The 12,026-nt window shown below is 42.7% G+C and overlaps 1 protein-coding gene across 4 annotated transcripts in view; it reads right to left on the bottom strand.

The window, feature by feature from the left end:
- Nucleotides 1-727: 727 nt before the first annotated feature.
- LOC109518166 (gamma-aminobutyric acid receptor subunit beta-3-like) overlaps nt 728-12,026 on the bottom strand; it is a 66,544-nt gene continuing 55,245 nt past the window's right edge. For 2 of the 4 annotated variants that reach the window (XM_019873846.1, XM_019873848.1), the window contains 3 exons: nt 6,903-7,150; nt 6,478-6,546; nt 728-3,195 (listed from right to left, as the gene is read on the bottom strand). In XM_019873846.1, coding sequence (XP_019729405.1) covers nt 2,827-3,195; nt 6,478-6,546; nt 6,903-7,150 — 686 coding nt within the window. In that variant the 3' untranslated portion in view covers nt 728-2,826. The remainder of the gene's footprint in view (nt 3,196-6,477; nt 6,547-6,902; nt 7,151-12,026) is intronic. The other 2 variants (XM_019873847.1, XM_019873849.1) reach the window with 1 other exon arrangement.

The raw sequence follows: 12,026 nt of genomic DNA, 5'->3' as shown, positions 1-12,026 counted from the left end.
ACCTCGAACGGCATGTTCTCACAACTTGTACACAATGGAGCACACAGAAAAAAGGGCCAACTTGAGCTGAATAAAGCCAAGTCCTCATTAACTGCCAATGTCGGCAGGAAGGTTGAACTTAGGGAGGGCAGCATGATGTCTTCGGTTTGCAAAATCTACCCATTGAAGTAACGAGGTATCCGTTGTTTGTACCGAGAGATGTTTTGGCTTCTGAGGGGCGTATCGGTGGGCTGTTTTGAGAGGTGTGACATGTGAAGAAGGGAATGTTTTTCTGATATATCACTTGGATTTGCATACACAATCAATAAAAAGGCCGGCAGAGGTTGCAGGGGTCAGGTGTCAGTTGGTAAGCGCACACGGAGTGGCTTCGTAGAAAACTGCGCCTCCTGCCGGCAGAAAAGACAATTTCTTCCTGAGTCTGTTTGTTCAACTGTCCGAGTGAACATCTCTGACAGGTTTTAATAGATTTGTACCCTTAATTGATATTGGTACACGGGTATTTGTTGTTTTATGTCAACTTTCAGTGAGTGTCAAGCACACTCAAAAACAGAACATTTACAATGTATATCATTTATTTGATGATTTCACAAAATCATCCTTTGAAAAAGGGAGAGAAACATACAGAGATATACAAGATAAACCTAAGCCTAAATACATTTTGTGGCAGCACAGAACATTTCACATTTCATTATGGGACAAAGGCCATTCAACACCTGACTTTTTTTTCTCTTTCTTTCCAAGTCACCTACAAAGCATAGAGTGTCAATCTCAAGAGAGAGCCGTCGTTAGATCTCATGGGGCTGAACCCACCTCAGCCTCAATTTTTCTCTCCCTTTCTAAAGGTTTCTCCAAATGTGTTGTTGCATGCACAGTACACAATAACTTAGATAACTTAAGTGTCAGCAGTTTGTTTGCTTTTGGGTGTTTTTTTCCATCCTTTTTTTTAACTTTTTTAAACTTAAAAAAATGACCCTAGAGTATGAGCCTTCATTCACTGTTTTATACGATAGACATACAAATATTCTTTTTTTTTTTTATTTATCTGGAACTTGAGGATTCCTTAAAACCACCTCACATTGACGTGAAGCCTCATCTACACAGTAGAAAACAGGATCAGCTGGGGGATTGCATCACCCCCTCCACCACCGGAAATATTTGATCTCAAAATAATTGCAGCCAGACAGCAACAATCCAAGTACATTACATTCAGTTATTTTAAGACCGTCGCAAGTTAAAAGTTGTACTCTTAAATATCTCTTAGTAGTCCTATTTCATACATGTTCATGCACAAAGCTATGCGAGAGTGACGGTCGGGGGTACCCGTGGTCATGAAAAAGACAGAATGTTTCAGATTGATCATTCATGAGTTGGAAGTGGCTGATTATTTCAAGCCACAATCCGGTTCGACATGCAGCAATCGAGTCAGTACATTTCAATAGCCGCTCTCAACCTGTCCGTCCTGCATGTGTACATGCTCCCTCACACCCTGCTCACGTGCAATATAGGGGTTACATTCAGACGGAAGGAAACTATGACCATGGCTCATTCTCCTCTACCTGAAGAACAATGGATCTGATACATTCAACGCTAGCATATGCTCATCAGACGGCTTGCGTGGTCCGACTGTGGGAGTCCATTGAAATCCATTTGCTTCAACTGGAACTTCGGCATGGTCACGTTTTGGAGAAGAAAATAGATGGATGCTTTTTTGTTTCTTTTCTTTTCTTTTGGGGAGTTAAATAGACTGGCATTTGCCAGCATAACAATCACAAACTCAATGCTTATTTGATCATCTTTTTTTTTTCATGTAAGGTTGTGCACACCTTATATATATTTTTTATATATACATTTTTAAATATACACAGAACTTCTCCGGTGTTTCACTTCGCAACAAGACAAGGTGGGAAATTAAATGAACACTTCAAAGACAAAGAGTACAATCGTAACCCAAGATATGACGGAAGAGCAATTTGTTGGATACCTTAAAAAAAAAAAAAAAAATCTCACTGAAACGAGTAAAAAACACATACAGTACATTCATGAAGGTTACCTGTAAACCTTCTGAATCAGAAAAATGTCGTGCTTAACATTTTCCTTGGATAGTCTAACTGTGAAACAAAGCTGGGTGGGTAAAGATGCATCCCGGAAACCCTTTGGCAGTTTGATCAGTTGGAATAAAAATTAGGTTTTGCTTTTGCTCAGGAGCCATTAAAAAGTCTACTGAAAATAAAATGGCAGTGTTGTTCATTTTTGTGCTGTTGTGTCGTCCCTCTCCACGGCCAAAAATGATGACAAGAACAATAAAAACCTGGACGCCTGAGAGTCATGAGAATCCTGAAGTAGAAATTGTCGGTAAAAGTTGACCACATTGGAAGATCATTACATGTGTTTACAGTGCATAGGGTACCAATCAAACAGAGTGTTTAATGGATTTATAGGAATTTCCTGCATTTTTCTGATCACCTATGTGGTATGAAGATCTCTTTTTGGATTAGAATACTGCTTTTGTGATTTGTTTTACTCAGATATTTTTTTGCAAAAACTGTACGTTATCAACTGCTGGCATTTTGTCTCCTTATTTTATGGGAAATGACTACCACAAGTCCCAGTTACAGTACATACTACAGAAAAGAAAACAGATTCAAAGACGGCAAATAGAAAAAGATATTTGACAAGAACTTGGTCCAGAACCTTCTCAGTCTTTCAGTCTCGAGTCTGATGTTGAGAGATTGAATGCATGTATAAAAGCACAGACAAAAAGGAAGTCAACCAAACCAAATGGGAGAGAAAGAAAGAAAGAAAATGACAAAGAGCAAAAGTGTCCAATCAGACATAGTAGAGCCAGTAGATAAGATTAAAAAAGGAGAAAACCGAGGGGAAGATGATCCGCGACCAACGATCAATGGCGTTGACGTCGGTCAGGTCGGGGATTTTGATTTTGAGCTGCGACGATCGCCTTCTCAGGCGGCTGCGTTTCATCTGAGCGGAGCGATCCAGCGAGTGCCGACTGGCGGAACGTGGACCGATTCCACCGCTCTGCTTGCGATATTGGATGTGCGATGAGGCCGTGCTGTCCAGTTGCACCATGGACTGAGAGTTCCTGATGTCTGCCACGCTGGTGGTGATCTCCCCTCCTGCCACTTCATTATGGATTTCCAAGGTGGTCAGCAGAATGTTCCCATGTCCCGGATCCGCCTGAGCGAGTGGAATAACGAACGTTAGATGGATCCACGTTTAAACTCTTGGTCAGAGAATCCAATGCCATGAAATGTGGTATGTTGTGACCGCAATTCACTGGTGACTCATCATCATCTCAGAGCCTAAAGACTCTCATAGGAAGTCGATGAGGGAACAGATCCAAGCAGGCGTGCACAACAATAAGGACTGACATTACTGGCTGATTGTTCTACTAACACATCATCACTTAACAATTTCATTGACCGCACAGCACATACAACACACTGCATGCCGATGATGTGTGCTGGTGACAGGCACCAAATTGGTAGCGATGCACGAGGATGTTCATGCACATGTAGCGGCTGAGCAAGTCCAACATTCCTCGATTTTCTTCCTTTTTTTTTTTTTTTTTTTTTAAGTTTCTTTTTTGACCTCAGCTAAACAGGTTATGATTCCATTAGTGTAGGTTTTCATGTTTTTGTTTGAGTGCTTTCCATCAATTTTCTGAACCGCTTAACCTCACAAGGGTCACGGGGGGTGCTGGAGCCTATCCTAGCTGTCTTCGGGCAGTAGGCAGGGGACACCCTGAACCGGTTGCCAGCCAATCGCAGGGCACACAGAGACGAACAACCATCCGCGCTCACACTCACACCTTTTTAGAGTGTCCAATCAGCCTGCCACGCATGTTTTTGGAATGTGGGAGGAAACCGGAGTACCTGGGGAAAACCCAAGCAGGCCCGAGGGCAACATGCAAACTCCACACAGGAAGGCCGGAGCCGGGATCGAACCCACGACCTCTGCACTGTGAGGTCGACGCCACTGGACCATCGGGCCGCCTTGAATGTTTTCCTCAGTGTTATATACTGTAAAATACTGTACAAGTGTACACTCCACTTGACTCCACTTCAAAAGTATTGGAACAGTGAAGCCAACTCTTATGTTTGCTGCAGCCTGGAAACGCTTAGTTTTGGTTCAAAGGCTGAACATGAGACAAGAGATCAGCGGTTCAGCTTTTATCTCCAGGCATTTACTGTACAAGTGGATTGGCATGGCATGCTTTGACTGAGTATGGGGAGATGGACTTCTCGGTGCTGGCAGTGGCTGGCGATGATTGAAACGGAGGAGGATACCGCTGGCCACCGCTTATTTTGCTGCTGCCAACGTGCCTTACGTCAGTGACGATGAGCCCATCCGGGACGCAGCCATGCAAGCACAAGCCATGACATTACCTCCGCTGAGTTTCACAGCTTATATGCTGGGAATCAATGTTTTTTGGTCACCGATTCATAAAACGTTGTATCAGAAATTTTGAGGCAAGTGTTTGTGGCCTTAGTCTGCGTCTTGTTAATGAGTGGTCTGCATTTCTGTTGTGGCCTCTGCACTTTTGTTCATTACGTCTTCTGCGAAAAGTAGATTGTAATACCTTCCTTCTTACCCTGTGATGTTGTTGCTGATCATCAGTTGTCTTAAGGTCTTTCTCGACACATCTCAAAAGGTTTGATGTCATCACCTGCTGTTGCTTTCCTTGAGTTACACATTTGTCTGCTGGACACCAGCCACGGGCTTCTTTTTTTTTCATTTCAAATGGTTGGAATGACCAGAGCTACAGCTGTACAATTGGCCTGATTAATTTTCTATTTTCTCTCATCTTCAAGACAGCTTGTTTTTCACCCATAGACAGCACCTTGGTTTTAGAAAAATGAGGGAGCTTAAAACAAAAGATGCTCTCTTCTAGGTTGTGTATCAGATGCAGATGTGCAGTAAATACCTCGAAATAAAAGTGAAAATTTTCTGAGCTCCTGTTTCATAATTATCTTGTGATGTCAATCTCAAGTCATGGCGATGTTTTTGTTTGTTTTTATATTTGGAACAATCTTGACGTGTAACAGGCGTAAGAAGTTCGCTTTCAATCAGTGATTCCGTAACATTTGACAGCTCTGCGTTTTGACACATAAACACCACCCTGTTCCCAGTTTGCCATTTCAGTGGGTTCGTTTGCAGGGCAAAATAAACATTTTAAGTCGCCTACCACGATGCGAAACCGCTTATTTCGAGCCTAGAGTTTTTAGCACCATTCTAACAGCTTTGAAGAGTGTGCGTGAACATTGCCCCGTGAATTGAGGATGAAGATACAACGGGTATGCGCACTTATTTTGCCGTTCATCAATATATATTGATTAGCAAAACTGAGATGCAAATGCCAAGAGAAAAAGAAAGTAGTCGAAGAAGAAGAACCACCAAGATGGTATCAAAAAGCTTCGCAGGGCTTAGGTCATGTGAAGTCAGAGGTCAAGGTGAAGCTCTGTGCAACATCTTTGGCTGGTTACTCGTATGCCTACACGTTGAAGAGTGGCTCCTCAGCCAGTAATCATCATCTTCATGCTGGTCATTAAACTACATTTCTGACAACTATCATACTCATAAAGGGATGATGAGAAAATACGGAGAAGTCATGGTAAATGCTAAGCTCACCTAAGAATGACATAACTAGCACGTTTAACACTGCAATTTAGTACTTGGGTGAGTGATATCACTTTTCACATTTGTCAGGCTGAAACTGACGGCAGGAAGTACTTCGATCACAGTTGGAAGACATGACTGTGTCTAACGTGCTTGTATTTCAATGAGCATCCAACTAAATCTCTCCTGGCGCGATTTTCCTCCCCCTCGTCTCTGAATATCCTTCTTGGCGTATTTTCCTCCTGTTTTTTTTTCCTCCTTTTTTTTTTCATGTCCAGTCCATCATCGCAGCCATGCACACCCTTTACTTCTTTCCCATACCTACTGAACATATTATGAGAAAGTGAGACAACTGAATATCGGCAATTAATTAATATTGGATGATCTAATCAATCTGTGGGCGGATTAATCGGTTTGGCAGCAAATTTTAATGTAACATGGTTGATCTCATGTAATATTGAGACATCTCTGTCTAAGGGTTTATTTCCAATTTGTTGTGCAAAGGGTTCTTTTCGATGTTTTTCTGCTTGAAGATGCACAATACAGTCAAAATCCCATTGGTTGACATCTAGAGTGACCCAGTTAAAAAAAAAATAATCATTTGTTATTTTTCCCATCTTTCACATGTATTTTTACTTTGACAATGCTACATTTGATGGAGAAGAAAAATTGCAACGCAAAAGGCTAAATGAATGAGATTGTCATGCTGACCAGCATTGAATCCATGGATGGGGGCGGGGTGGGGGGGTGGGGGGGGGATGTGTTTTGTTTTTTGGTAAAAGTAACAAAAAAGAAAGATCTATGTTGGCAATGGAGCCGATCTTAATTGAAACAACTCACCGAGCGTGAGTGGCGAAGGCCTCTAATCTGATTGGACCGTTTTAGCGATGCAGCCCTACTACCTGCCTCCTGAGAAGACGACAAAGTTCAATACTGCTTCTGCCATATACTGAAGCCTCAGCCACACATACTTTATATTTTGACGTCTGTCAATAATGCAAACATGTCATTCATTTCAGTCATGCACAACGGGTTCTCTTCACAGCTTCTGTCAAGAGTGAACAAAAGTTCATTTTAAGGGGGTTGGAATATAACAGTTGATTTACTGTATCATTTGGCTCCTGGAAGGGAAAACAAATGCCATTATTATAATTTTGTGTCGCTGATCTGCAGTCTGTTTCAATTGGGTTAAAAAAAACAAAAAACAGAAAAACATTGCATTTCTCATTCACTGATACTGTGAACAGCGATCCCGTCAAACTTACCCTTGCAGCGTCATACTTGGCGGCCCTCTCATTGTTGGCTTTCTCAGCCTTCTCCGCCAGCTTTTTTTGCATCTGAGGCCCCCTTCCGAAGAAGATGTAATTGACAAAGGCATACTCCAGAAGGGCCAGGAAGACCATGACGAAGCAGCCCATCAGGTACATGTCGATGGCCTTCACGTAGGGAATTTTGGGCAGCGTCTCTCTCAAGTGGGTGTTGATAGTAGTCATGGTCAGCACCGTGGTGATTCCTTGATAGGAACACGAACAGGACATCCGTTGTGAGAGAGCTCATCCAAATAGACTTTTGCTTGTTTTGATTCCACTTTTCTTTTCTTTTGCCTATTTATGATAGATGGCGATATTGATTCCGTTACAAAAAGGATGGTGGATCAAGTACCCGAAAGAGGTTACTTCCAAACAATTCAGAACCAGCTATTTCAATTGGAATCTCTACTAACAAGCGAAACTCTTTTCCGTATTCTCTGAAGCTGTAGAAGACATGTTGTGTACATGTGACTTTTTATATTTTTGGTGCCCACAACCACAAATGTGCACACTAATTCACACGGATAAATTCAATGGCTTGGTGATAAAGTACTACCTCCATGAGTGGAAATACGCTATTCTTTGACTGTCTTTCAGTACACTCGCTTTTCTCTTCACACTAAGCTAGAAACCACTTACTTCATCACATCTCGACTCGCTCTGTCCGAGAGTAATCATTGGAACAAAATCTGTACTTGACCCCTCAAAACAGCCCGAGTTCTGCAAGGCTTAAAAAATAGGGAGAAAAGTCTGCTGTAATTCTTAGTCCTGATTGGAGTATTTTGATGAAAGCTTGTCACAGACATTAAACTGATTTTTTTTTAATTGCACTTCTGCAATGCAATAAGATTTTATGGTTGATTACAATATTTGAAATTCTGTATGCAGTTGGCATGCGGTCACACAGGATATTTTGGTTGCGATATGCACGTCTCCTTATCTACAATCGCTTGGCTGGGAGATTGACTGCATAACATTCGAAACAAAGGTGTTTCAAAATGTATAACATCCCCAATTTACAGTTATCCGAGACTTTACATCCTGTACAGAGATCTCATTTGCTTTTATAAAGATGCTCTGGCTAACCGCTACGCCAATATTATCAGCGGTGTCAATGTCAAAGCATTCATTTCCACTATCAACACCATCTTCAGACCGCCCGATGCTGTACAATATTTTCCACCCAGTGATAATTTAATAACTTGTTGAAATTGTGATCCTTTGCGGCTTTTCGTGACATTGTGATCATTTCTTTTCTTTCTGTTCATAATCTTGTTTTTTCAGAAAACGTGAAAACAGAAAAATATTGTGTTATATCGCTGGTGTCGGGCCAAAACTTCTGATGTCACAATTTGGTAAATTTAATCTATTTTCAGAAATCTATAGTTTTGGTCAATTCATACGATGGGTGGTTTTTTTTTTGGTGTATGAATTAGTGACTATCTAAAGTGCTGAAAATGGCTTGCTCTCTTTGACAAGGGAATGGTTGATCAAACATGCTGTTTTTGGGGTCTCCCAAAAAGTGAGGATTTTGGAGGAAAGAACTAATAATCGACGGCCAAAATGCAAATCCTCCCATCTGACAGCGGTGTCAAATCCAGGTACAGAAAGTAAACCTTGTTCGCAAGTGCTTCTACTCAAGAGATCTTGGACCTGCCGTGTGAGGAGAAGTTCCTTTGTGGACCTGGATTTGACACCTCTTTCAGATTGGAGGATTTGCATTTTGGCCATCGTAATACCGTCGTGGTTTGTAAATATATATATGTGTGTGTGTGTGTGTGTGTGTGTGTGTGTGTGTGTGTGTGTGTGTGTGTGTGTGTGTGTGTGTGTGTGTGTGTGTGTGTGTGTGTGTGTGTGTGTGTGTGTGTGTGTGTGTGTGTGTGTGTGTGTGTGTGTAAAATGATACCAAGTTCATGTTTAACATACTTTAGTTTGCATATTGGTGTGGCCCTGGGCAACCTTTTCTGTTTTTCAGCCATGGCAGCTTAGGAAAATGAATTGCCCATTTATGATTTGTGATATGAGACCTAGCTGATTCAGTGTCGTTATGGGGAGTCCGGTGCCCAGTCTTTTTTCACAACGGACCGCTTTCATGTATTTTGACAATACCGACATGACTGCCCCATCGGTGGTGTCGCTGCATCGTTTGTATGCCATCGCTTCTCAAGTCCAGTCGCCTTTTCCGTGAGTGGCAGCAAAGTCGAGCCGTCCAGCAACAGTTGTTCATACAGTACTATGCAACGCACTGCGAAACCAACTTCAAAGTAAAGGCCTCACCAACCTCTACTGTTCATGGACATCAATACCATTGTTGTCTTTCATTCTCAAGTTATCCCGAAGAAGTCATTTTTGGGCTGCTAACTTAGACTTTTTGACTGTGGGCAGTTAGTTGCAATCACACATGCGTGGCTGCAGCATGCTTGAAATGCAAATGCGCACTGAGGCAATCAAAACAGGAGGGCACAAGACTATTTTCAGTACGCATGCACACTCGAGCACCGCTTACGTGCACCCCTGCACATTACACTTTACTGTATCTCCGACAAATGTCTTCGAGGTTACCATAGAAACAAGAACAGCTTCATGGAAAACAGGTCTATCCAGGGGCTGCTTCCCCTGCTAGTTTAGTGGAGGATTCTCAGGCAATGGAGGGTATGAGGATATAGAAAATCACCTCATACATTTTTGCTCCTTTCCTGAGGGCTTTTTCATTCGCGAGGTCATTTTACAGGCATGAACGCACGTGTACCATTCGGCTTGGCTTCATTGAAATTCAAAAGGTCTGCCCTTTGGTCATCATATAGCAATAACTCATTAGAATAATCTCATGCCGCTAGCGCTAAATAACCTTAACCACTAACAAATGACAGCGCGCCGAAACATCACAAACACACACGCACACACTCACATCTCGCACACACAACCTTGAACTGAATTGGCAGACATGTGTCAAGTGATTCATAAAGGCATGCAATTAATTGTTGACCTCTTGCACTGAATTAGCACTCATCTCATTTTATTATCTGTAAACATTGACGATGACTCCGAAGCACTTGTCCTGGACAAGTGGAGCCGGTCAGCAATCGGGGTGCAATGCTTGGGGAGGGTGTCGTAAAATTGAGTGAAGAGACAGGGAACAGTCAGTGGGTCGGGACGAGGGAACAACTGAGGTCAATCTAACCCTTCATTTGATTTAGCGACGTACTTACCAGGAAAGCAAGGGGAGCATGCGCGCAAGCTTGTGTGAGGGCTGTACCACCACACCTCAGACTTGTTTCGTTATTTTTTAAATTATTTTTCGTTTTTTATGGGTGTCCTGTCAACATTCCCATTACGCTCCTCACCAACCTGCTATCACTCCATCCCCTCCCGCCCTTTTTCTTCTTCCCTCCCTGTTTGGACAACATAATCAAGAGGCTATGCACGCGCCCATGGGCCTTCCCCCTCTTTCATCACGTCGTTAGAGTCTTTCGGGAGAAATATAGTTTCTCTGGCATTGGTCTTTTTCTGTCTCTCTCTGTCGCATCACATTGTGTCACCCTTCAATTCTTGCTCTCATTTCACCCATTTCTTGTGTCGCCACCTTCCCCATTCTTTTATGTCTCTCTCTTTTCTTTCCACCCCATATCTTGCCATCATTTAGCGGTGGTGCACAGTATACCCCTCCCCCAGCTCATCTTTTTTGATCTTATAGTATATGTCCCCGAGTCTTTCTTCAGCCTTAAAAGCTGAAAACAAAGGCACACAGCAATCAAATCTCCTTTAATCAGGGGCAGCTGCGTGCTATTAGCAGCCCAACTTAACATGATAAAAATAAAAGGTATCAAATGAAAAGTGCAATAAAATGTGTCAAATTGCATTGAGTGTTAATTGCAATGCACAGGCAGCCTTGCAGACATCTTTCAAAGAGCATGTTCAATGGTACCCGTGGGAGCATCTTGAGGTGTGCGTCAAAGGTATGTGTGTCTAACATTACACTAAAAGGAGTCCGAATACCAACTGTATCTCATGCCCATAGTTTAACATGATTATGAATGAGGGGCCTGACTGCAGGAAATGGATTTTAAAAAGATTACAGCACCGAGTGGGTCCACTGCAGCTTTGCAAGGCCTGACAGTAGCTTGTAGTCAGATTCCTCTTCAAATAATGTAATCTTTATTTTATTTTCTTCCAATCGCATCCCCACGCCCAATCATTACCTTCCAGCACAAATGTGCATTTACACACAACCACACGTGTGCCGACTCACAAAGGTTGATACAGAAAGTTGGTCATAAGCCAGCAGAAATTGCGATTGGACCCCACGGCTATTGCAGCTCCAGTAGCACCTCACCCTTGCACACATCCTCCTCCCAAAAACGAAAACAAACCCACACAGGCACTCATTACTCAATGAGCAGGTAGTCCACGCATGTCCAAACAATCGAAAACAAACCCCAGCCGGCAAAATTGGGGGTTGTAATACGAATCAGGTGTGACAAACCCTGCCCACCCCACGAATCCATTCAGCCACTAAGCAACTATATGTAAGAAACTGATGTTTGGAGAATGGTAAATGAAATCAACGCATGCTCTCAAAAGAGTGGCCTGATGTGCTAAGGTCGTTCATTACTCATCGATGATCGATTCACGCTAAGATGATCTAGAGCACATATGTCAAAGTGCCGGCCCGCGGGCCAAATCCGGCCCGCGAGAATGTTTTCAGTGGCCCCTGGGATGATATTGATTTATTATTAGAACCGGCCCGCGGACCGCAGCAAGCCGAGAGCCCGCAGATCTTTTACACGCACAATACTACATTTCCCACAATGCAACGGTGACGCGCCAAGCAGTCGGCCGCTTTATTTAAATATTTATTAGTCTAGCAGTCGTTCCCATAACAGTGACATTAGCTTTCAGATACCCATCAAAAATGGCAAAACGGAAGGTGGACACTGAGAACCGGGGGTTTCAAACAAGGTGGGAGTCGAAGTACATGTTCATGGACGTAGCTGGAAAACCTGTGTGTCTTCTGTGCGGAGAAAGTGTGGCGCGATTGAAATAGTGTAATCTGAGACGACATCAGGAAACGAAACACGC

The sequence above is a fragment of the Hippocampus comes genome, unplaced genomic scaffold, assembly GCF_001891065.2.
Source record: "Hippocampus comes isolate QL1 unplaced genomic scaffold, H_comes_QL1_v1.1 scaffold445, whole genome shotgun sequence".
Taxonomy (NCBI): Eukaryota; Metazoa; Chordata; class Actinopteri; order Syngnathiformes; family Syngnathidae; genus Hippocampus; species Hippocampus comes.
This window is presented reverse-complemented; position numbering and strand designations above follow the sequence as displayed.